Source organism: Panthera pardus, unplaced genomic scaffold (assembly GCF_024362965.1).
Source record: "Panthera pardus isolate Hobbes unplaced genomic scaffold, ASM2436296v1 HiC_scaffold_2, whole genome shotgun sequence".
Lineage (NCBI taxonomy): Eukaryota > Metazoa > Chordata > Mammalia > Carnivora > Felidae > Panthera > Panthera pardus.
The window spans coordinates 97,817,167-97,843,151 of NW_026526765.1; the positions used below are offsets into that span (position 1 = coordinate 97,817,167).

A 25,985-nucleotide genomic window follows, 5' to 3' on the forward strand; every position below is an offset into this window, starting at 1 on the left:
GTAATCAAGTTAAGGTGAGGTCATTAGATAGGGCTTAATCCAATATCACTGGGGTTTTTATAAGAAGGAAACCTGCATACAGCACACACAAAGGAGATCATGTGCAAGAAAGGTGGACACTAGAGTGATACAGCTGCAAAGAAAGCAAGGATGGCTGGCCACCACCACCAGAAGCTAGGAAGAAGCATGGAAGGATTTTCTCTACAGGTTTTAGAGGGACCATGGCCTTGCTGACACCTTGATTTTGGACTTATAACCTTCAGATCTATGAGAGAATAAATTCCCATTATTTAAGCCAATGAGTTTGTGGTACTTTGTTACAGCAGTGCTAGAAAACTAATAGAGTAGGCATCCCATATTTGACTCTTAGTCTCTTCCTAGCAGCTGAAGCAAGGAAACAGTTTGTGGAATGATCCACAGTGCCCACAGGATTAAATGGTCCTATTTGCTCAGGGGATGCACAGCTTTTTATGACACTGAGAGATCAGAGAATGGTCTCCTCTACATCCTACAGAAAAAAAAAAACCACTGTAGGAATCAGTGGACAACATGTGGATGCATCATGACACTAGCCCCAATAAGAAATTTTATGCAGCTATTTCCTACAAGGTGCACATCTAGGAATCAGAAATGAAAAAGGAGACATTACCATCAACCTTGCAGAAATTAAAAAAAGTTAATTAAGGAATAATAGGCACAACTGTACATCAACACATTAGGCACCTTGGATGAAATGGACAAATTCCTAGAAAGATACAAACTACCAAAACTGACTCAAGAAGGAAGAGATGGGGGTGCCTGGGTGGCTCAACCAGTTGAGTGTCCAACTCTTTATTGTGGCTCAGGTCGTGATCCCAGGGTCAAGGACTGGGCCCTACGTTGGGCTCCATGATGAGCGTAAAGCCTGCTTACAATTCTCTCTGTCTCTCCCTCTGCCTCTCTCCCCCACTTGGGCATACTCTCTCACTAAAATAAATTTTTTAAAAAAAATTAAAAAAGAAAAAAAGAAGGAAGAGACGATCTGAATAGACCTACAACAAATGAAATGATTGAATTAATCAAAAAACTACTCATAAAGCCCAGGCCCAAATGGCTTCACTGTTGAATTCTACCAAACATTAAAAACAAACAAACAAACAAACACCAGTTCTTTGCAAACTCTTCCAGAAAGGAGGAAAGAATACTTATCAACTCATTTTATGAGGCCAGTGTTACTCTGACACCAAAACCAGACAAAAATGCCACAAGGAAACTGCAGACCAAAAGCACATATAGAATGTACCAAAAGAGTATGGTCCAAGTACACAGCTCTATAATTTTATGTCTTTGAGGTAATTTCCATAAATAGTTTTCTCACAATGGGTTTTTGGTAAGGTCAGACAGCAGATTTCAAGGCTATAATCTTTGGCAAGCATCTGGTGAGTAAATATTCCATGTTACCAATGAAATGCAGGTCTTAATGCTTTGCCAACATCCAGAGGAGGGGAGAGAAATGAGGTCTTCTGATGAAAACTAAATGTTATTTATTTATTGCTAAATGTATGATGGGGGCTCCTGGGTGGTTCAATCAGTTAAGGATCTGACTCTTGATTTCAGCTCAGGTCATGATCTCACAGTTCAAAAGTTCAAGCCCCATGTCAGTCTCTGTCTGTGTCAGTGTGGAGCCCGCTTAGAATTCTCTCTCCCTCTTTCTCTGTCCCTACCCCACTCATATTCTTGCTCTCTCTCTCTCTCAAAATAAATAAGTAAACTTAAAAAAAAATAAATGCATGATGAAGGTTAGGGGAACTGCCACTACCAAAACAAGAATTGAAGAGCATTTTTCTTGCTGAAACTTGAAGAGTGTGGGGCAAAGAAGAAGAGTTATTAGGTATTTGAGAAATATTTTATAATTTATTTAAAAGTTAATTTAAAACTATAAGAAAGACGTTTTAGATTATAAGAAAGTTTAGGCATTGAATCAAACACAGAAGACAAACAGACTCTGTTTCTCTGGACTTTGAAAATAAATCCAAAACACATCTTGCTAGGATAACAAACATGTAATTTCAAGAGTCCAAATCCTACCCTTTTTCAAATTTTGGTTAAATGCTGCCAGTAAAAAAAAAAAAAAAAAAAAAAAAAGGAGCTGTTCTCAAATTGGTGTGGCACTTGAATGTTTCCTCTTATATAACTTTCCACTTTCTTCTTGGAATTGAATTTGTCTTACTGTCTTACTGAAGTATAATCTTCCTGAGGGCAGGAATGGTCTCTCAAATTTCCAGACTCCTACTCGGGTTTAGGACAGTGCTTTGTTCACAACCAGCACTTAGTAAAAACTATTCTATGAACTAATGAAAATATCATGTACCTCATTACCTGATCAGTCTAAAAAATGGATTTTTAAAGTACTCAAAGTAATAAAGCCTGTTGTTAGGGGCGCTGGGGTGGCTCAGTCGGTTAAGCATCTGACTTCAGCTCAGGTCATGATCTCATGGTCAGTGGGTTTGAGCCCTGTCAGCTCTGCTGACAGCTCAGAGCCTGGAGCCTGCTTTGGATTCTGTCTCCCTCTCTCTCTGACCCAGCTCACGCTCTGTTCTGCCTCTCAAAAATAAGTAAACGTTAAAAATAAATAAATAAATAGGGGTGCCTAGGTGGCTCAGTTGGTTGAGCGCCCGACTTCAGCTCAGGTCATGATCTCACAGTCCATGAGTTCGGGCCCTGTGTCGGGCTCTGTGCTGACAGCTCAGAGCCTGGAGGCTGCTTCGTATTCTGGGTCTCCCTCGCTCTCTGCCCCTCCCCAACTCATGCTCTGTCTCTCTCTCTCTGTCAAGAATAAATAAACGTTAAAATTTTTTTTTTAATAAATAAAGCCTCTTGTTAAAAGGATTGCCAGATAACAATAAACTTTAAAATTTTGTTTATGAACTAAGCCATGAATAAGAGATGACTTAACAAGATTCATTTATACTAGTTACTATTCTTTTAAGCAGACATCCACAGCATTAAGTATCCTTCTGAGAAGAAAAACATTAACCTGATAGTTAATCTTCACATTGCAAAATTATCCCTTTTAAGACATCCAACCAGTCTCTTCTGAAACCATTCTTGGAATGGTAAGGAGAAATTCCATTAATAGGCTTTGAAACTTAGAAAAATGTCTAATTTATAGAAAAAATAAGGTTGAAAAAAAACTACTTGAACCAAAGCATATAAGTGGACTATATTATTGTAACCAAAAATTTCCTGTCCTCCTTTTAAGAGAATTATACAATCTCTGCCCATTGTCATATAACTTGCAAGGTTTCCTTTTGAGAGTGTACTTTCTGGCCCCACTGACAACAGGCTTTGTCATATGACTTGCTTTGGCCAATAAAATGTGAGCAGAACTGAGGTGCACAGAATGTGTTTTAAGTTTTAAGAGCAGCACCTACCAGTGGTGTATAAGAGCTGATTGTAACATTTCCAGAAATTTGGCAAGCCACTTGTTAAACTTGTTAACAGTAGCTTGTTAAAAGTAGCTTGAAATCAGCCATAGTGGGTTTTTACATCACAGGTGAGTATTTACATCATGGAAACAGCAAACACTACAAACTAGGACTCCTCTTCCCTCAAAGTTGATTCCAGCACGTGGTGAGGTGAGTGTGTCCCAAAAAAGTTGATCTTTGAACCTGGAGCCTGGAGTGAATGAAACTAGTGGAATAGAGCCAAAGATACCTGCAGCAGATATAATTTGCTTGAGAAATGAATCTTTGTTATTGTAAATCACTGAGTTGTAGGGGTTGTTACCTCAACATAATCCATGAAAAAGGTGACTGATACCACTAGCTAGCATTGTTAAGTTTTAGAGCACCAACGAGCCCAACCTTTATCTGTCCAGACCGTGGTTCAGTTGGCAACAACTTGAACCATCAGACTCCTTAAACCTGAAAAGATGCAAACTGCACTCAGACTCAAGATAGGAATCCAGGTCTTGGAAGGTTAATGTAAAAGTATAAAATAAAAATTACATTTTCTAAAAGCACTAAACAATTGTATCATTTTTAAACCTTGGCAACCACAAGTCTGTCACTCGTGGACCTGGATAGTTAAGGAGTGACTCCCCAGTCCTTTCCCCTATAGGCCACACGTTACCACCCCACCCCCACTTTTACCCCCAGAAGCGTGAATTGAACGCTGTGTCTTTAAGGGAGACGCGCGCAGTGGTTTCCGCACAGGACAAAATGTCTGCGAGGATCCTGGAGGCGACCGGGCGATCCCAGACTTCCAGCCCGCCTTCCGCTCCCGCCACGCTTCGGGGGTGATGGGGTGAGTGTGCGCCACCACGCATGCTGTGGCGCTCCCGGAGGCTGGGTCAGGGCGCCGCAGGCCAGGGGTGGGGGGAGGGGACCAGCCACAAGCCTCGGGGCCGCAGGTGAGCCTTCGACCCGCAAACGCCAGTGTCCGCTATTATCACAGACTGGCTGGTGCAGAGGCCGCCGGACGTGCCCTTCCTTCGCTGTGGTCAGGTTGTCCCCGGTGTAAAAGATGCGTGTGGCCCCAAAGTCTGAATAAAGGCACCGATCAGCTTCTTTTAGCACCTCATTTTTGCTCCTCCACAGTATCCCTTCAAAAAAGTTATTTGGGAATATCGAAAATCATCTGCTCTCCTTTTTAGTAAAATTGCCTTTTTTGCAGTCACACTTTTAACAGTGCAAGTGGTTGGGTGCCCTGTAGTGTGCTCTTTCTCTGAGATTATCTTAAGGTCTCAAATTTTGGAGAAGAGAAAACGGAATGCGAGCCAAATGCTCAAACAATCCCTGCCCCCACTTCCATGATACTCAAACAAAAGAATTTTCTGATCCTCTCTGAGTACACAGGAGCAGTTTGCTGTAACTACTGACAGTAGCCAAATGCCCCAAGCTTACCAAGCAAAATTATTTTTCCTTCCATGAAAGAAAAAAATAACCACCATCCGAACTTCTAATTAGCCCAGACTACATGGATAGGGTGTTTAAGAGAAACTGTTGTAGAGCGAGCTTAATAAATTAACATAATTAGGGTAATTATTTTATGCACTTCGCATTAATCTATTATTTGTACACCCTTTTTGGCCAAAAATAGCTTGAGGCAAAGGACAATAAAAAGTATACAACAATGTGTAAAATGGCCAAGAGCCAAAACAAGGAAATTCTCAATTAAAAATTCTTTGTTACAAAGGCCTTCAAAGTAGGACAGCTTTAAATTCTTCTAATTCATATCAAAGTATGCATTTTACAAGACAAAATGGATCAACACTCTTCTTTTCAGGAACATATGTATTAAAGTAATGTAGGCCTGAACTAAAGGTCCACTTCAGGGTAGAAAATTTTCATTTAAAAAAATGCATGAATAGAGAATACATCAGAGCCTTTTAGCTAATGGTAGAGGTATCTAAGAGTTTGGCTTAAGACATGTAGAGAACATCTCTGACTCTCCATATAATTAGTTGTGGGTCCAGTAAATTTTTTTAAAGTCCATGTGTAACCTTTATCTAATATTTTCACACTTATCCCTTTCTTGCCTGAGCCAAGTATCTACACTTTACTTGGTTTTTAACTTCATCAAAGTCTTCAGCCTGGTGATTCCAGACTAGTTTTTCTAATTGTCTCGATTTGTTTATAAACAGATTAATTCATTAATTAATATTAGTAAACTAATATTTCTACAGAGAGGGACAAGTAACAGATGAATGAATTGTGTTTTCCTTGATATTTGGGTCAATTGTCAAGGCTAATTATTTGTTTTAATTATTATGTTCTGCTTTGATTAAAGTTACTGGTGGATGAAGTAAATGAAAATGTTTTTATTGTTTCCACACAAATCTATGTGGATTTTGCATTAGTGTGAATTTCTTACTAAAATCCAGGCTCAACCTACACATACTTGTTTGTAATCCTGCCAGATTAATCCATCTGAAGTGATTGGCCTTGGGTGTGGAAGGACAAATACAGCTATAATTCATTTGTTATTCCCTTTTGAGAACATTGCCTGGTTCTTTGGCCTTTAGCTTGCCTAATATGTTGTCTATGTTCAGGTTTAAGTGTAAAATAAAAAAAATTAGTTTGTTTTATAGGATGATTTTTTAATGTTCCAGTCATGTTTTTTATGTACATACACACATATTTACACAAATTACTCATCCAGGTTTTGATCTCCCTTATTCTCTATACTGGTATTCAGGGGGGTCATACTGAAGAATCTCCATTTTAATCTGATAGGTTTTGAGAAGACTGAACTTCAGAGAACTGCAAATAAAACTTTAAATGCAGTTTGAAGTAATTCATGTGAATTTATTATCTTCCACAGACTTTAACTTCTTACCATCCCTTCCAAATAGTGGATACTCAAATGAAACTCCCTTTGGGAGAGAGCAGAGGGTGGTACACTACTACTCTCTCCTCTTCCATGAAATAACAAAAATCTGCTTTTCTTTCAGCTTTTTTCCCTCTGAAACCGGACTAAAAAACTTCTACTGTTCATTTCATGCTAGCCACTTTTTTTTTTTTAAGTTTACTTATTTATTTAGAGAGAGAATGTGCACATGAGCTGGGAAGGAGCAAATAGAGAGGGAGAGAGAATCCCAAGCAGGCACCATGCTGTCAGCACAGAGCCCAACGTGGGGGTCGAACCCACAAACCAAGAGATCATGACCTGAGCCAAAACCAAGAGTCAGAGGCTGAACCAACTGAGACACCGAGGTGCCCCTAGCTACTTTCATTTAGCATCAAGAAATTTTATTTTAGGAGCACCTGTCTGGCTCAATTGGTAGAGCACCCGACTCTTGATCTCAGGGTCTTGAGTTCAAGCACCATGTTGGGCATGGAGCCTAGTTAAAAAAAAAAAAAAAAAAGAAGAAGAAATTTTATTTTAAAATATCAGCTGGAGGGCACCTGGGTGGCTCAGTCAGTTAAGTGTCTGACTCTTGATTTTGGCCCAGATTATGATCCCAGGGTTTGTGAGATCGAGCCCCATGTCAGGCTCTGTGCTGACAGCATGGAGCCTGCTTGGGATTCTGTCTCCCTCTCTCTGCCCCTCTCCCACTCATGCTCTTGCTTTCTCTCAAAATAAATAAATAAACTTAAAAAAATAAAATATGAGCTTGGAGGTCTAGTTATAAAACTAAAGAACTTGGTGAGAGTTAGCACTAGTGGCAATGTGTTTTTGGGCCCTGAAGGAGGTGGAAAGGGAAGAGATGCTGAAGCAGGAATCTCTGCATGAACAGTTGTATAGGGCCCCCAAGGCCTACCCTTTCCCCAGCATGGACACCGTGTGATGGAATTCACCCTCATGAGTGAACACTGCTCTGACATTTACCACCTCTATCAGAATTATTGCTGGAAGCATCTCTCCTCACCAGATGGTAAGCTTCTGGAGGGGATGGATTATGTGGGTCTTCCCTTGGCATCCTGGGTAGTAAGCCCTTGCCTGACCCTGAGCAGGTGCACAATGAGCAATTTGAATGAGAATGGATGGAGTGAATGGATGTAAGGAAAATAATCACATTCATTGGCACCTTTCTTATAATTTAAAAACTGTTTAAGCAGAAGAGCACCTAGGTGGTTCAGTCTGTGGAGCGTCCTACTTTGGCTCAAGTCATGATCTCCTGGTTCATGGGTTCGGGGCCCATGTTGGGCTTTGTGCCAACAACGAGGAGCCTGCTTTGGATTCTGTCACCCTCTCTCTCTGTGCCTCCCTCACTCAAAGGTGTATATTCTCTGTCTCTCAAAAATAAACATAAAAACAAAACAAAAAAACCACCTCTGTCTTAAAAAAAAAAAACTAAGGAAAAATTTAGGGAGTTCTTATTTTTCATTTTCTTCATATTAGCTAACCGTAAGTTAATAGGTGTGTGTTTTTGTTGGGTACTTGGTAAGGAAGAAATGCATATCAAAGGGCTCCAGGAAACCAGACCTCCCCATCAATTTTTTTTTCCTCCATCATTTTCTACCTGAGAGGTGAGCAACCTAATTTGCATGTAGGTCAATTTAGGAAATGAAAATAAATTGGGTTGGGGAGGGAAGGTGGATCTGTGATTCTTTGTTTTTTATATTCAAAAACCCTCAAGGGAATTCTTCCAACTTAAACTACCTATTGTAGTGAATAATAGAATGTCAAAGAGAGACATAACACTGCCTTTAGCTACTAAGATCTTAATGTGGGCATGTATGAACAGTAAATGCTGGTAGCTTCTTTTTGCTCATGCCTTGAATTTATATGATATAGCACTGGAGAGTCCAACAGTGAGATCATCTGCATTATTTGATTTCAGCCACCAGTTTAGAGGCAGATAATCTTATCATTTCCCTTGACAGATGGGGAGATTGGGACTTGGTGAGCTGGGCCTAAGAAAAGTAGAGTCAGGTCATTACATTGAATGCAATGTCCCTTGAGTGCCTGCCTGTGCTAGGGAGATGAGTGAGGTGTGGATCGAGACTCTCCTTCTGCTCAGGCAGGGCACAGCAAACCACCTGATATCGAGCAACCCTCCACACTGGGTTCCTTCCACGGCCAGATGGAAGCACCCTATGCCCCATCGGACTGATCCTCCAGTCTCCATAGTTAAGGTTGCTTAGCCCAGCCTGAGCTCACATACCCAAGGATTGTTTCATTAAATTATTTTGTATTTATGCTGTCACGAGCACTCTGTGAAGGCATGTACACAAGTTCTGTCTTTCCACAATGTCAGCTTTATTTAATCATAAAGCAAGGTTAACATAATTGTAAAGCAGATTCAGAATTCCAAACTCAAAGACCTTTCACTACGTGTTTAACTTGGCGTCGTACGTGACACGCAAAACAAGAAAGATACAGTAAGGGTAAGTTAATGAATGAAATGCGAAGTCAGTCCATGAGCACACAGCTGGGATGAGGCCTTGACCAGTATGGGTCCACTCAGCGCTTCCTGCTTACTGTGTTCAAGCAGTGGAGGATCTCCATCACTTTCAGAGATCAAACGAGCAGAGCCTTCAGTGGCAGTTGCCTGATGCCAGTGGGACATGGAAGGGTCAGCATCTGGAGAATCCGGCAGTTTGCCTCAACAATCTTCCCTTTTTAAACGAGTTTCATCAGTCTAGCCCTTTCAGACTTCTGGGTCTAAAGATTATCGGTTCTCGGTTCTTCCAGGCTCCCTTGGTTTTGCTGGTTATCAGTTCTGGGTGCCCCCAGACAGTTAACAGTTCTAGCAGTATCTGTTCTCAGCTCATCACCCTTGTCTGCTTTCTTGATTCATTACATCCTTGCCTGACATGAGTGACTCCATCTTGCTCTCTACGTATGTACAGACCCTGCCATATATGTAGTCTACCTAAATGTGTCCACAGATGTGCATGCTTTCTTAGTACCTTTTTCCTCTTTTGTGTTGGATGCTTCCCTTTCTCCTTTCACACTAGCTGCCACACCCTCAACCGTCCCTCAACCAACCGTGTATCTCCTTATTTTTATTCAGATATATATAAAATCTTAATATATCCTACACAGATCTATATATTATTTAATAATAATGACATATTATACATACTTCATCTGACTTTTCTCCCTGTAGAATTCCTCCAGAAATCCCTCTAGGTCATCTAGCAGAGTTCCAATCCATGCTTTGAATGGCTGCACAAAATTCCCTGGTGTGAACACATTATTTACCCAGCTATTCTCTGACAGGTGTTCCCATGTTTCCAGTTTTTTGACATCCCAGATAATACTGTATTAAATATCCTAATACATTACTTTACGTATTAGTACTTTTAGTTCTACAGAATAGATTCCCAGGAGTGGATCCCTGATTGTATTTATTTTTAATTAATAGAAATTGCCAGATTGCTTTCCTAAAAGCCTTCACATCTCCACTAGTAATGTATGAACGTATCCTTTTCTTTGCCTCCCTTCTAGCTTTGGCTGACAGACCTCTTCATTTTTGTTAGTGCGACAGATCTGAAACCTTATTGTTACTTTAATAGCACTTCCCTGAATAGAAGTGATGTGTATCTTTTCACATATTTCTTGGCCATCTAATTTTGTTCTTAGGTCATTTGCCTATTCATATTTCTTGCCCATTTTTTATTGGGTTATTTGTCTTTTTCTTGACAGTTTGTTAGAGCTCTTTGTGTATTAGGGTTGTGACTGAAGATGCTAACTAAGGGTTCTCTTCCAAGCCAAGATGGTTGGCTAGGCAGCTTCCCTCCCTCTGCACTGTAGGAAAAGTTGAAACAAGCTGAGGGGTTGTTTAGCAGAACTAGGAAGGCTGTTATGACTTGTGGCCACAGATTGCTGGTCACGGTTTAGATACTTAGTCTGAACAGAAGACTGTATTGAACCAGAATGTAGCTGTATGCGGAGGACTGAGAAGGTGAGGCAGTTCAGTACTGTGCTGCCTTCCACCGGTTAAGACCTCCGAGAGCGAAGGCCTGCCAAGGCAGAGGATGTCCCTCTGCTGCCCTTGGAGGGGCAGCGCTGTGCTGGCCGACATTTGTAGTGCTGCTTGTCCATGGCTCAGATGAGGCAGTCCACTAAGTCTAAGTCCACTAAGTCTTAATTCTGATTAAGACATCAGAATCAGTGCTTCTCACTCTTGTTTCCACCTTCGCTCTTATAACAGATGGCATTCATGTATGTGGCACTCCTCTGGGCATCCCAGATTTTGAAGAAACCCAGAGACATCTTGCAGGGAGGTAAAGCATGACTAATTGTTCACCTCTGGTACTTTTAGGGGCACTTCAGTAATGACCACTCTCAGAGTGTGGCACAGGTAAGACAGTCTACAGCTTATGCATAGTTTTCAACCCCCAGCTCAAGAAAGCATATCAGAATTCAAAGTAATAGTCTTGATATTCTAGAATACCTTTAAATCTCTTTTAATTTATAAAAAAACAAAGATTCATAAAACTATTCTCTCCACTTTTATTTATGTTTAGCAATAAAACAAGGAACTCTGAAAAGAGAAGATTCCAATGTAGACGAAATGGAATTCTAAAAAAAATTTTTTTAGGTAAATTTGGGTAACAAAAACAAACTCTAATACTAAAATCTGGTCTGTTGACTACCCATAATGTTATATAACCATAATGTTTACTAAGCGTAAAGAAAATTATCCTTGAAAGTGGTCTGTAACTCCCCTCCTCATCCTATTACTCCCTTTTTGTGGACTTCAGGGATTTAGTAAATCTCTTGGAGAAAGTTTAGCCTTTAATTTTTAAAGATGTTTTATCATAATTGGCCTTCATGAGTAACCATATTCAAATCAATGCCTAATGTATCAGAAAATATGTAAATAGCTATTTCTTTTGTTAGAAGAAGGCTGGTACTTACTTGTCTTTTTTGATGATTCTGGTAAATTCCCTCTTTTTTTAAAAATACGAGCGATATGTTAAAGGTCATGCCTGAGCCTGATTAGACTTGCTTGGTGGGGGAAAAGTGAGCTTTGGAAAACTGTAATGTATCTGTAACAAGAATCTTAGCAATTGAAATAAAAGCTTACGCTAAACACTACTGCTATTATAGCAACTTATTTTTCCAACTTTGCCTTCCATCATTCCCAGTTAACGTTTAACCAAAAAGATTCTGGAACTTTATTACCTCCACTGCTGCTGGCTCAAAGCCTGACAGTATGAATGGGCACTGACTATCTCATGGCGCATCTTGGCCTTGATATTCCCCCTGAAATAAATTCTCAGAAGAGCTCCAAGTCTTCCATGTGTTCTCTTACTATTTTTAAAGTTCCAGAACAAAGTTGTTTAGAATCACACATTTGCTCCTTTGTGAAGCTACTTTCTGAAGAATCAACTTCACCTTTTTTAATTCCCCCTTGGTTGGTAGGTTATTGCTATGATAAATTGTTTTAACAGAAAAGACTTTGCAGTGACAGTCATTGGGTTGTGTTTGGATCCTTTTAACAACATACACGTTGGACAGAGCAAGTAGCTCTTACTTTTCTTTATTTTCTTCCTTCATTAAAAGTAGTGATCAAGCCTTTTATCTTTTAAATATATAGAAGGGAACACTGCATTGTGATGAGCAATAAAGAAAACAAATTTTGTTTTGTAACTGGAGCACCTGTGACAGGGTCAGAAAAACATGAACACTCGAACATGGTGCTAGCCAGCATTTCTAGTATCTATGTTTAGGGAGCGGTTTGCTGAATTTCTTTTACTCACTGCCTGTCCTCTGAATTTACTCCTAGCACTGCTGATGGTTCTTCAGAACTCAGGATTCCTGCTCAGTGTGTCCACCTGAGAACTTACATTGGCTGGAAACCATGAGGCAATGACAGGGACCCCCCAAGGCCGAGAGGACATGGCCTAATACCTAACTTAAAGGTAATGATTTAGAAAACTGCTTTGTATTTTTGTTTTCCTAAAGACATACATTTTTAAAACTAAAGTTTTAGTGGTTTTTAGTGCTGCCATTTTCCTCATAAGCACGTTGTTTTTAAATTCACACAACAAAGACTTATTTTGAAAAAAGTTCCCTCATTGAGAGGTTTTTAAAAAGCTGTTCAACTGGCACTTTCACCCCTAAAGTGTAAGAAACACATTTTTCATTCCCAAAGCTTTCTTGTCAGCTCGTTTCTACAGTTTGTTCCCTAACACTAAGAGAAGAAAACAAAACGGAGCCTTGCTCTTGTTCTGAAAAGGCAGTACATTTTTAAGAAGAAAAGGAAAGGGGCGCCTGGGTGGCTCAGTCGGTTAAGGCTGTGAGCTCAGCTCAGGTCATGATCTCACAGTTCATGAGTTCGAGCCCATGTGGGGCTCTGTGCTGACAGCTCCGAGCCTGGAGCCTGCTTCGGATTGTGTCTTTCCCCCTCTCAGCCCGTGTCCCGCTCACGCTCTCTCAAAAATAAATAAAAGCATTAAAAAAAATAAAAAGTTAAAACTCATACATACAAGAGCACTTGTTTAGCTGGTTTTTCCACTGAAGAAGCTTGGCTTCCCAGTTTTTAGTGTAACTACCCGCTAGCTGCGGACCCACGTGATTTTGAAGAGCGTTCCTAGTTCAGGGAAGAAGGCCTGGACACGTTGAACATTTTCTGAGGAATAAACAGTTAACACTTTAAAAGCACCCCAGGTACTACCCGAACGGAAGGGGTTTCCTCAGTTGTGAGCGTGTGTGTGCGTGCGTGCGTGTGTGTGTGTGTGTGTGTGTGTGTGTGGCTGGCGGCTGCCCTTACCTGTTTCTCCCTCGAACGCAGACGCCGCCGCGGAGAGAATGAGGAGTGACGAGCCGACGACGCCCATGGAAGACAGCGGCGCGCCGGACGACGCTACGGCGCAGGGCGGCCCGTGTCCCGGCCTGGCCCCGGCCCCTCCCGGCCGCCTGGGGGCGCCCTACTGCGAGGCCTGGGGCTACTTTCACCTGGCCCCCGCGCGCCCGGGCCACGCGGCGGGCCAGTGGGCCACCTGCCGGCTGTGCGGGGAGCAGGTGAGCCGCGGCCCGGGCTTCCACTCGGGCACCCCGGCGCTGTGGAGGCACCTCAAGAGCGCGCATCGACGGGAGCTGGAGAAGAGCTCCGCCCGCAGCTCGCCGGCCGCCGCCCCGGGCCCGCTGCCGCCGCCGCCGCCTCCTCGCGGGCCCTCGGCCGAGGGCGACTGGGCGCGCCTGCTGGAGCAGATGGGCGCGCTGGCCGTGCGCTGCAGCCTGCGCGAGCGCGAGCTGGCGCGGCGCGAGGCGGCGGTGGAGCAGGGCGAGCGCGCCCTGGAGCTGAGGCGCAGGGCCCTGCAGGAGGAGGAGCGCGCGGCGGCCCAGACGCGGCGGGAGCTGCAGGCCGAGAGGGAGGCGCTGCAGGGGCGGCTGCGGGAAGTGAGCCGCCGCGAAGGCGCCCTGGCCTTGGCCTCTACTCCGCTGCAGACTCCGCTCAAAGAAGAGCCCTTGGGGGAGAGGGACGGCTACATAATTACCAAGGTCCTGTAGGTCTGGGCCGCTTTCCACTCCCAACCCCTCCGGTGCCAGCGCTACTCCAAGAGTGGTCCACGGATCAGCCTCACCTGGGAGCTGAATCTCAGGCCCACCAAGATCTGCAAATGTGGACCCTTAAGAAGCACTTAGGAAACCAGAGCAGAACCAAAAATCACTTAATGCTCTGTGCCCCGCCACGCCTCGGGATGCCTGGGAGCACCAGCTCCAGGGGCCTCCTTTGCTGTTGGGCTTCGGTGCAAGGAGGTGGTTTTCCTGCAACTCCTCTTGGAAGGACAGCTCCGTCCTATATTACCCGGAGTCCTGTAACTTCCATACGTACCAAAGACTGCCACACCACGTGGCTGGACACCTGCCAGGGCAACCCAGGGTGGAGGGAGCACGGAAATGAGGATCGAGCGTTTTATCCAAGGAGAGTTTTATTCGTTTCCTCATGAATAAATCTTTGGCAAGTTGGCTTTGCCAGGCACGAGGTTCTGAAAAGGGGGCCATTTAGCCTCCACAACTGTTCTTTACCCTGTCATCCTAGTGCCTCATCAGAGCAATCTGGGAGAACCCCTGTTTGCTCCCCAGCTTGAAGAGAGCGCACCCCAGCTGTTCCCTTTCCGTTTAAGACCCAGTGGCAGCTGTGGTGCGTTTGTGCCTTACGCTTCCTTACTAGCAAAACATGAGCTCCTCCCTCCTTAGGAAGGGAGCTTGGTTCCCCACAAAACAGTCCTCACTTCTGGGCCACAAGAGAAGACATCTCTCCCATCTGAGGTCACCTTTACTTCTTCCCGTTTGCATCCATTCCTCTTCCACCTTTACTGGACCTTTGCTCCATTACCGTTTCTTCTTTCCTCTGACTCATTCCCTCCCTTCCCCAGACTACTCTGGTTCCTCAGCAACACGTCTCCCCTTGTACTAAAAAGAAAGATTTGCCCAGCTTGACTGTCCCCAGCTTAACACTACCCAAGAGGGGTCCAGTTATCCTTGCTGCCTGTATTTCCTCCCCATACTTAAGTCCTTTCCTGGAGGTCAGCTTCCCATTCTACACTGGACCCGTAAGCTGAATATAATTTGTTTTCAGCCTTCATCTTGCTAGTAAAATGAACACCCACATATACCCTCCACCTAGACTGAACACTTGTTAACATATTGCCTTATTTTCTCTGCCCTCTATCCCAAACATACATGGCATTTCATCCTGAAGTATTTCAGTCTATATATCCTAATAGCTTCTAATACAGAGTCCTTAATCAAAATTCCCCCTTGTCTCAAAAATGTCTTTTTATCTTTCTTACAAAACAGGGTCCAATCAAGGTTCATACATTACTTTTTCATAACTTTAGTCTCTTTTAGTCTAGAATAGCTCCCTTATTACTTTTTTTTCCATGACACTTTTTTTTTTTTTTAACATTTATTTTTGAGACAGAGCATGAACGGGGGAGGGCCAGAGAGAGGGAGACACAGAATCTGAAACAGGCTCCAGGCTCTGAGCTGTCAGCACAGAGCCCAACGCGGGGCTCGAACTCACGGACCGCGAGATCATGACCTGAGCCGAAGTCGGCCGCTTAACCGACTGAGCCACCCAGGCGCCCCTCCATGACACTTTTTGAGAGTCCCAGCCCTCTGGCTTCTAGAATGCCCTTTATTCTGGGTTTGATTGTTTCCTTAACCCAATTTATGCGCTCATTCGTGGCCCACCTGCCTCTGTGCCAGTGACTCCTGACTACCTCCAGCCTCACGTTTTCTTCCCAAGTTCTGCCCTTCATGCCCAATCCCTGCTGTGTGTCTCTATCTCTGTATAGCGTGCCACTGCAGATGGAAAGGGCAAATCTCTTCAGTTCCACATCCCCACCCCTCACCCGATTATAACATTTATGGGGCTCTGAGAATGTATTAGGTATATACTGCACACTGTACATGTACCATCCGACTCTATTCTCACAGCAGCTCCTTGAGGAGGTAATACTGTGCCCACTTACAGCTAAGGAAACGGAGATAGGGGCTAAGTAGGTTGTAAGTAGTAGCTTTGAGATCCAAATTCAGTCTATACCTCCAGATGCCCTGTTCCTAGCTGCTGCACCATCTCCCTTGCTAGTCACTGTGTGGACACCAGTTTCCTCCCTAACTAATTCCAGGTATACTGGCACCATGTGCCAGAGCTGTGCCAAATGCTTTAGAATAAGTGCATGGGCAGCAACCCCATGACCTAATTATTCTTATGCCCATTTTGTAGAGGAAGAGACAAGCTCAGGGAACTAAGTAATGATGAGGGAGAGTGGGATTTGAATTCATCTCACTGAGGGACACCTGGGTGGCTCAGTTCGTTGAGCATCCTACTCTTGATTTTGGCTCAGGTCATAATCCCAGGGCCGTGGAATCTGTGTTGGGCTCTGCTGAGCATGGAGCCTACTTAAAATTCTCTTTCCCTCTCTGTCCCTCTCCCCCACTCACACTCTCACTCTCTCTAAAAGAAGAAAAGAAAAAAGGTTTGAATTCATCTCACTCAATCCTAGGCCCCTAATGTACTGAGGCTATTTCTATAAAGTGTCACACCTGTCTTCCTTCTGATGCCACCTGCTAAGATCAAGCCTCACTTAGCATTCATCTGGGGTTCATCTTCCCATCCTCGTCTTCCCCAATTGCCCCCTTCCTAACACTCAGCTTGGCCAAAGGAACTGTTCTAAGCCAACGTTGATTATATCACAATTCCTGCTCAAAGCCCCCACCCCCAGCCCCATCACCCATCGTTAAGCTTCAACTTTGTGGCCTGACATTCAAGTGCCCCCACCCTGGTGCCAGTCTTATCTGTCCCTTCCCCTACATGTACTGTATGCTCCAGCCAAACTAGACTCTTTGTTCTTCCTGACGTGTCCTGTTCTTATGGCCTTCCCTCCACTTAAAATGCCCCCTCAAACTCTGAGTATGAAAAATCCCACCCATTACAAAGACCATGCTCAAATTTGACTGCCTGCATGTAGCTTTCCTTGATTTCTAATTTAGAGACGATTCTTTACTTCTCTGGGTTCATGGCATTTTGTATGTAAATGTCCATTATTGGGCTGTTTGGTTTGAATCCAATCAATTGTACTAGTATGTCATTATCAGGAATGTTTTTATCCCCCAGGGAGCCTGGGTGGCTCAGTCAGTTAAGCCTCTGACTCCAGCTCAGGTCATGATCTCACAGTCCGTGGGTTTGAGCCCCTCATCAGGCTCTGTGCTGACAGCTCAGAGCCTTGGAGCCCGCTTCAGATTCTGTGTCTCCCTCTCTCTCTCTGCCCCTTCCTAGCTCACACCCTTTCTCTCTCTCCTTCAAAAATAAACATTAAAAAAAAATTAAAAAACCAAAACAATCCCCCAAAGTCTTGTCATCTTAGTAAAACTTCTGTAAACTTTGTAATGTATTTTATTCTTTTGTATTTCATAATTTTTACATTATTCTAATAATAGTATGTTATTTCTATTAAGTATTGAAATGTAACTTCTTCACGTGGATTTGAAAGTTGGGCTATACTATAGGAATTTGAATTTTTAGAAGGGAAAAAAAGCTTCTACCAATGTTACTCTTCTATTCCACCAACTGTTAGAACCGTTAATACCAGCAAAGACTGAGTTTTAGAATTTTAACTGCCTCCTCAAGAAAGATGACTAATGGGAGCACCAGTAGCCTCTGTTTAGGGGACGGGGGAACAATATCAGGGGCCTGATTAACTTAGTGCTGGTTGTGGGAGAGATTTTACTTTCTCTTTTATATACTTCTGCCTTGTTGTACTTTTTTTATACCAAGCATGAATTACTTTTATAATCAAAAATAAAATAATTCACATTTCTCAAATGAGAACTCCTGACCATCAGCTTTCTACTTCCTTAGTTAAAATAAACAAAACCTCCAATACAAGGACTGATGTAATCCCCAGTTCTAGAAAAGCCTAGAAAGAAATGCAGCCCTTGTCTGGTCTATCATTTGACAGAGGGGGGAAAAAGAAGCCCCAGGGTGGCTTGCTCTCAATCAGAAGACTGCAGCTATGGTGGTTCACCTGACTCCAACCTCAATAGATACTGTGCCTCTTTGGCCTTGAGGACTTACGCTGGCTTGTCCAGCAAAGCATGAGGGCTGTCAGGACTCATAAGCCTGCATTGGCCTCTCTGCCTGTGACACAGTCGGCTCACAGAGTTATCACTGGCAATGGGTGATAGGGACACACCTTGCCTATATTGGCCGGGCTTCCCTGACTTAAGTGCCTGGGCTTACTAAGAGCGTCATCCAGGTGCTGCCTTTGAGAGCAATGCACACAGTGGCGAGGTGGGTGGCTGGAATGGGGGTACACAATGCCCTGAACCCAACTCCTGAAGGCCTGCCATGATGTAAAGTGATCAGTCACTTCTTTCAGTTAAAATCTGTCAGGGAGGAGGGGGAGGCAAAACAAAGTACTAACAGCCAAGGCTGAAACAGCTAGGGCCCTTTACACATCTAAGCTGTCACCCTGGGAGCTGCAGAAGGGGAGAAAGCTTGGCTTGGTTTGAGCTGAGTTTCTATTTTAAATGACTGTCCATGTCTTTAACGTCTTGGAAGGAATTCATAAAGACTGGGCTTTGGTTTTGCTGCCACTAATCAGGGAACTATATATCTAAATGTTTTGAACTTCTTACTTTTCCACAACCTGAATCTGTTTATTTGTCTGAAAAATGGATGAGGTCATCATTCAAGTCCTCTTTGGCTGCTAACATGGTATGATCCCATGAAATAGTTAAACATCAATTGTCCTTTAAGTCAATGAGTTGTTCTATTTAACTGGATTTTCTTGTTAATTGCAAATTTAGAAATAAATGTTGAAAGTGACATGCCTATTAGTAAAAAATAATACTAGTGGATCCAACTTCTTCCATAGTACTGAGGTACTAACTCTATCACTCACTCCCTAGAACTGAAAATGTATACAGCAGTAATGAGTACACTCTCTCGTACCCACTCTTTTTGTCCTCATGACACCCTGCAGGTAGGGCAGGTTTAGCTGCCCATATTTTACAAACGAGATCACATACTCCAACAAGGTGACGTGGTCTTTCACCTGGTCACTTCACCTTGTTGAAGGGTGTGGCCTCACACCACAGTTTGGAGGTTGGAGCTCAATCCACGGATCCCGGCCATACCTGGGGCTAGAGCTGCACCTCCTTCCAGGCCTCCCTTCTGCTCCACCTCTTCACCAGTACTATCCTGGCCGGAGCACCTATGGACACTTGGGTTGATGCTGGCTCCTCTCCACCCACAAGCTCTTGGGCTGATGCTAAGCCAGGCCTTAAGGAAGTGGGGTTGGCCTTTGCGTTAATTTCTTACTGCAGCTGTAACAAATTACCACAAACATAGTGGCTAAAAACAACTCAAGTTTATTACAATTGTAGGTCAGAAGTCTGAGATGGAACTCAATGTCGGCAGGGCTGTGTTCCTCTCTAGAGGCCTTGGGTGAGAATGCCACCTTTTCCAGCTTCTGGCCCCTTCTACCTTCCTTGGCTTCTGGCCCCTTCTACCTTCAAGGTCAGCAAGGGCCAATCTTTCTCAGATTGCATCACTCTATTACCCTCTTCCATATTTACTGGACTCTCTCCTTATCTTACTGTCAGTTGGTTAACAACCTAATTCTTTCTGCAACTTTAATTCTTCCCTGCCAGGTAACATATTGATAGTTTCCAGGGATTAGGACATAAACATTTGCTGGGGGGCAAGGGTGGGGGTCTATTATCTGCCTACCACAGCATTATCCTGCCTGGCTCAGGTTTGAGGGTACATGAGAAAGGCAGAGCTTGAAGGGGGGCCCCTATTCTCCAGAAATCAATACTTTAATGGGGGTCCTAACCTTCCCCGCCTTGTAAATCTGCCTCATGCAGGTGCAGGGAGTACTCACAAACTTTTCTGAGACAGATACCTGAAAGGTGGGTGTGAAGGATGCCTTGAGGGTTAATCAGAGGCCTCCATAATGTCAAGAGCTAAATATTTAAATATCTGAGCACTAATTAGGATCTTGCTGACTAGGAAGGCCAGGTGGTGATATGTGAAGAGCTGATCAAGCCTTTGGAGTCAGATACGAATTAAAATTTAAGCTTCAAAAAAAAAAAAAAAAAAAAAAAAAAAGAGAAAGAGAACTCAAATATTACAATGGAGAAAAATATTGAAATACTTTTAAAAAATCTCAGTTCCCAACCAGGGTATGTTAGGTGTCACTTTGGCAACCACCTTAACCTCTCTGAAACCCAGCTTCCTCATCAGTAGAATGGAGATAATACATACCTTACAGAGTTATTATAATGACTAAGTAAGATGTTATTCAGGCAAATTCTGATACAGAGTTTAAACTCAGTAACTATGCCTTCTTTCTCTTTCTCTTACTTACATGAATGGGAGTGCAAAACCAATCCAAAGGATCTCAGAAAGAGCAGGTTCCCTCAGATGATTCCTGAGAGCAGCTGCTCACAGGCCACAAAAGTTGGCCAAGTCATTTTCCTTCACGACAGAACTCCTTTTCTATCAAGACATAAGTTCCATACCTGTTATCGCAAATGAGATAATCCAGTCAAAATTCTATATGACTTGTGACTATAAAGTAGTCTGACAATCTTATAAGTGAATATACCAAAATCTATCCATCTAAGTGCTTTTCCCTTCAAAGTAGTCACTTTGAAAGACTAAATAGTTTTGGAGCATCTGGGTGTGGCTTCAGTCGGTTAAGCATCTGACTCAATTTTGGCTCAGGTCATGATCTCACAGTTTGCAGGTTCGAGTCCTGCAATAGGTTCTGTGCTGATGGTGTGGTGCCTGTTTGGGATTCTCTCCCTCTCTCTCTCTTTCAAAATTTCATTTAAAATATGAAAAAAAATCAGATTAAAAAAAAAGGAAAGACTAAACAGTTATTCCAAAAATGTTTCCATGCTTAAAACATCTCTGGAACTCCTCTTTTAGAGTTGCTCTCAGAGTCTCTGACACATTCTTTAAAACATCATTAAGTTGGCAAATACTCATCTTTCCAGGAAAATTTTGATTTTTGAAAAAAGCTGCCAGTCATTCAGAGCCCAGGCTGATAAATACAGTAGATGGTTAACCAGATTAACATTTCAGGCTAATAAAGTGTGATTATAATAAAGCAATCATTATTTTTGTGTGGTTCATAAATTGGTCTTGATAGTGTTATATATTAAGGTTAAATAAAGGTAGCTTGGCCATAGTAGACATTAAAGCTCACTTTAGTGGGTTTATGATGTGAATTAATTCAGATAGCACTGGGAGTCATTACATATTTAAAAAGTATTAAATGCTTCTTTTCATGAAAATCTTAATTATGACATTCTCTGAAATCTGATTTCATAGTATTAAAATAAAGGCTTTAAGGAAAAGCATTAAGTGCTAATGAAAGCTTTATTATTTCGGTATATATTCTCCTGGGCCTTTGGTCAAGATAAGTAATGATCAGATGAATGAGTTGGAAACCTTCCTGGCCTCTGAAGTCTACTAGTAATTGGAAGCTAAGTAACACACTGTCACTAGCTTGAATACATTTAATAATATTCCACCAACTTCTCCCTGTCTTTTGCTTTCTGGACAATGAAATACCATGGCATCTTAACGCAGATGAAAAAAGGTAGCAGGCAGAAGACGATGTATGCCTCCATTCACATTAACCTCCTCCCCAGGGTGTCTGCTTCTCATCTTCCAGGGACTTTCTGATTTACATGTTCTCCATCAACTCCAATTTCCAATGACCTGATTCATGGTTTTAATTTTGTTTTGTTTTTTGGTACTTTAATGATCTATCGTTCAGACTAAGAGCCACAATACCCAATGTCTGAGTAAGCAGAGTCACTATCACTCTCAGGTAACCAGAGGAGATACATAATTGAATGAAGGGCGGCAGCCTCAGTAAGGTTTTACTGTTGTCTATATATCCAAAACCCTCAAAAACATGAATACAAATTTTTTGAAGGCAGAGATGATAAGATTCCCCTAAAAAGGTCCTGTTTAGAGACAGATCTGAAAACATTTGAAAAACACAAATTGCTCCCCTCCCACCCCAAGAACTTTTGCAAAAACTCTGAAATGAACAGAAACTGTTTTGTTTAACGCTCAGGAACTATCAAGGGCTTCATATGACCAGTTGGCCTTTACATTCTACAAATACCATCTAAAAATAAACATAAGCTCCAAGACGACAGTCTTGTCCCATTTACTACTGTATCCCGCGTGCCTAGAATAGTGCCTGGCCTGTACTAAGGGCCCCAAGGCTATCTGCTGAATGAATATGTGCTGTTGAAAGATTTTACTGTCTGAAATCTAGTTCCTCTTTCAGTTCTCCCTATAGTTCTCCTGCTTCTAGAGTGTACTGAACACCAGGGTGGGCCTGCTAGATGTCCCTGTCACTTTCTCCAGAAGCTTCATTCCCAAAGTCATGCAGAATCCACCCCTTCTTGGAGGATGACCTCAAACGGTCACATACAATACCTTCTACCCTTTCTCACTGTCTATCATCAACTAGTCTCCTGCTCATTCTGCAGTACTCGTTAAGAAATCCAGCTCCTGGGGGCGCCTGGGTGGCTCAGTCGGGAAAGCGTCCAACTTTTGCTCAGGTCATAATTTCACAGTTTGTGAGCCTGAGCCCCGCGTCGGGCTCTGTGCTGACAGATTGGAGCCTGGAGCCTGCTTCGGATTCTGTGTCTCCCCCTCTCTCTGCCCCTCCCATGCTCATGCTCTGTCTCTGTCTCTCAATAATAAATGTTTAAAAAAATTTAAAAAAGAGAAAAGAAATCCAGCTCCTGTAATCAAGACAGTATGGTACTGGCACAAAAACAGACACTTAGATCAATAGAACAGAATAGAGAACCCAGAAATGGACTCATAAATGTATGGCCAACTAATCTTTGACAAAGCAGGAAAGAATATCCAATGGGATAAAGACAGTCTCTTCAGCAAGTGGTGCTGGGAAAACTGGACAGCGACATGCAGAAAAATGAGCCTGGACCACTTTCTTACACCATACACAAAAATAAACTCAAAATAGATGAAAGATCTAAATATAAGACAGGAAGTCATCAAAATCCTAGAGGAGAGAGCAGGCAAAAACCTCTTTGATCTTGGCTGCAGCAACATCTTACTCAACGCGTCTCTAGAGGCAAGGGAAAACAAAAGCAAAAATGAACAACTAGGACCTCATCAAAATAAAAAGCTCTGCACAGCAAAGGAAACAATCAGCAAAACTAAAAGGCAACCGAAGGAATGGGAGAAGATATTTGCAAACAATGTATCAGATAAAGGGTTAGTATTCAAAATCTACGAAGAACTTACCAAACTCAACACCCAAAAAACAAATCATCCAGTGAAGAAATGGGCAAAAGACATGAATAGACACTTCTTCAAAGAAGACATTCAGATGGCCAACCAACACATGAAAAAATGCTCCACACCACTCATCATCAGGAAAATACAAATCAAAACCACAATGAGATACCACCTTACACCTGTCAGAACAGCTAACATTAACAACTCAGGCAACAACAGATGTTGGCGAGGATGCGGAGAAAGAGGATCTCTTTTGCATTGTTGGTGGGAATGCAAACTGGTGCAGCCACTCTGGAAAACAGTATGGAGGGTCCTCAAAAAATTAAAAATAGAACTACTCTATGACCCAGCAGTTGAACTAAAGGTATTTATCCAAGGGATACAGGTGTGCTATTTCAAAGGGACATATGCACCCCAATGTTTATAGCAGCACTATCAACAATAGCCAAAGTATGGAAAGAGCCCAAATGTCTATCGATGGATGAACGGATAAAGAAGATGTGGTATATATATACACTGGAGTATTACTCGGCAATCAAAAAGAATGAAATCTTGCCATTTGCAACTACGTGGATGGAACTGGAGGGTATTACGCTAAGTGAAATTAGAGAAAGACAAGTATCATATGACTTCACTCATAGGAGGACTTTAAGAGACAAAACAGATGAACATAAGGAAGAGAAGCAAAAATAATATAACAACAGGGAGGGGGACAAAACATATGAGACTCTTTTTTTTTTTTTTTTTTTTTAAATGTTTATTTATTTTTGAGACAGAGAGAGACAGAGCATGAATGGGGGAGGGTCAGAGAGAGGGAGACACAGAATCTGAAACAGGCTCCAGGCTCTGAGCTGTCAGCACAGAGCCCGACGCGGGGCTCGAACTCACGGACCGACCGCGAGATCATGACCCGAGCCGAAGTCGGCTGCCCAACCGACTGAGCCACCCAGGCGCCCCCATATGAGACTCTTAAATATGGAGAACAAACAGAGGGTTACTAGAGGGGTTGTGGGAGGGGGGATGGGCTAAGTGGGTAAGGGGCATTAAGGAATTTACTCCTGAAATCATTGTTGCACTATATGCTAACTAACTTGGATGTAAATTAAAGAAATACATTAAATAATTAAAAAAAGAAAGAAAGAATTCCAGCTCCTGAGTCAGCCTTCTTATCCACACCTATCTATCATCACCTCAAGGAGTGAAGATGACCCATCCATTTATTTGCCCCACTGCTCTCACTTCAATAACCACCATACCCACTGCAGAATGCTACTCCTAAAACTGTACCCTTGCTATGGGTAGCAGGGCATAACAACACAAAAAATTGCTAATATTTGAGGACTTCTTATGTACTGTACATAATAACGTACATATTATGTACGTACAGTATTATGTACTGTTCAATATGACATAGGCCTTATCTCAACTTCCCAGTGACTCCATGAAGACTAATTAAAGTATACAGGCTTAAATAAACTTTTAAACATCACTCAGCTCAGGAGTGGTTGAGCTGTAATGTGAATCCAGGTCAGTCAGACTCGTAAGCCGGTGCTCTTAATAGTCCACTGGGATGAAAAGAATAAAGATTTAAACCCAAGCTCTACCACTCTGCCACAGAGACTTTTTAGAGGTGCCTGGGTGGCTCAGTCAGTTAGGTGTCCGACTTCGGCTGAGGTCATAATCTCGCAGTCTGTGGGTTCAAGCCCTACATCAGGTTCTGTGCTGACAGCTTGGAGCCTGGAGCCTGCTTCAGATTCTGTGTCTTCCTCTCTCTCTCTGCCCCTCCCCTGCTCATGCTCTCTAAGAACAGATAAATATCAAAAAAATATTTTTTAAATAAATAAAACATAGAAAATAAAATAAAAAGTCTCCAAATCTCAGTTTTCTAACTCATAAAATAGTGGCAGGAATTAAGAAGATAATATATATTAAGTGCTTAGCACAGTATTTGACATAGCACAAATGTGTGTTCCATTCATCCTACCACAAATGCTCACTGAACACCTCCTAAACATCCAATGCTGTGATAAGTACTGAAGATACAGCAGAGAATAAGACCAAAAAGGTCCCTGCCTTCACAGGTCTGCACAGCTCAATAAATGGGTGCTCAATAAATACCAAACAGGGGGAAAAGCCCTCACAGAGGTCTGTCAGCCTCCACTCTGCCCCTCTTCAGTCAGTCATAGCTATTTTGCTATAAAGCGATACAATCAGAATTAGATTCTCTGCTTAAAATCCTCCAGGAATTCCTCACTGATGAAGAGACAAAAAATCCAAATTTCTTAACACTATATTTGAGAATAGCTGTAGATATGTGGTTCAGTTCCCCTCCCCACTGGCTCCTCTTTTGTTTTTTGTTTTTTTTTTAATTTGTTTTTTCTTAATGTTTATTTATTTTTGAAAGAGAGAATGTAAGCGGGGAAGGGGCAGAGAGAGAGAGACAAAATCTGAAGCAGGCTCCAGGCTCTGAGCTGTCAGTACAGAGCCCAAAGTGGGGCTCGAAGTCAAGAACTGTGAGATCATGACTTGAGCTGGTATCAGAGGCTTAATTGACTCAGCCATCCAGGTGCCCCTCCCACTGACTCCTCTTAAAGAGGTAAAACCTTTCTCCATATGAAATCTATCTGGAAGTTTGAATTGTAAACCAGTCAATGTAGGCCAGTTCTGGTAACAACACAAGAACAAGAGTCACCAGTTTGGCACCTCAACCTCTTCCCACCCCCATCACCCATTCTCTGTCTCTGTCTCTCTCTCTCTCTCTCTCTCTCTCTCACACACACAC

The 25,985-nt window shown here is 42.6% G+C and overlaps 1 protein-coding gene and 1 non-coding gene across 9 annotated transcripts; both read left to right on the forward strand.

Annotated features, from left to right (window-relative positions):
• Positions 1-4,154: 4,154 nt before the first annotated feature.
• On the forward strand, positions 4,155-14,355 carry ZBED3 (zinc finger BED-type containing 3). 8 transcript variants are annotated; one of them, XM_019462953.2, is made up of 5 exons: positions 4,167-4,287; positions 7,175-7,360; positions 10,589-10,661; positions 12,170-12,305; positions 13,178-14,355. In XM_019462953.2, exon 5 carries the CDS (start codon positions 13,195-13,197, stop codon positions 13,894-13,896), a length of 702 nt encoding a protein of 233 aa, XP_019318498.1. In that variant the 5' UTR covers positions 4,167-4,287; positions 7,175-7,360; positions 10,589-10,661; positions 12,170-12,305; positions 13,178-13,194; the 3' UTR covers positions 13,897-14,355. The 8 variants fall into 8 exon arrangements, with proteins under 8 accessions (XP_019318504.1, XP_019318494.1, XP_019318496.1 ...); XM_019462952.2 differs by lacking the exon at positions 7,175-7,360 and adding an exon at positions 9,124-9,271; XM_019462954.2 differs by having other exon boundaries at positions 4,170-4,287; positions 7,223-7,360.
• LOC128778486 (small nucleolar RNA SNORA47) lies at positions 10,325-10,462 on the forward strand. The gene has a single exon (XR_008424072.1). It is a non-coding gene; the product is annotated as a small nucleolar RNA SNORA47 (small nucleolar RNA).
• Positions 14,356-25,985: the final 11,630 nt, after the last annotated feature.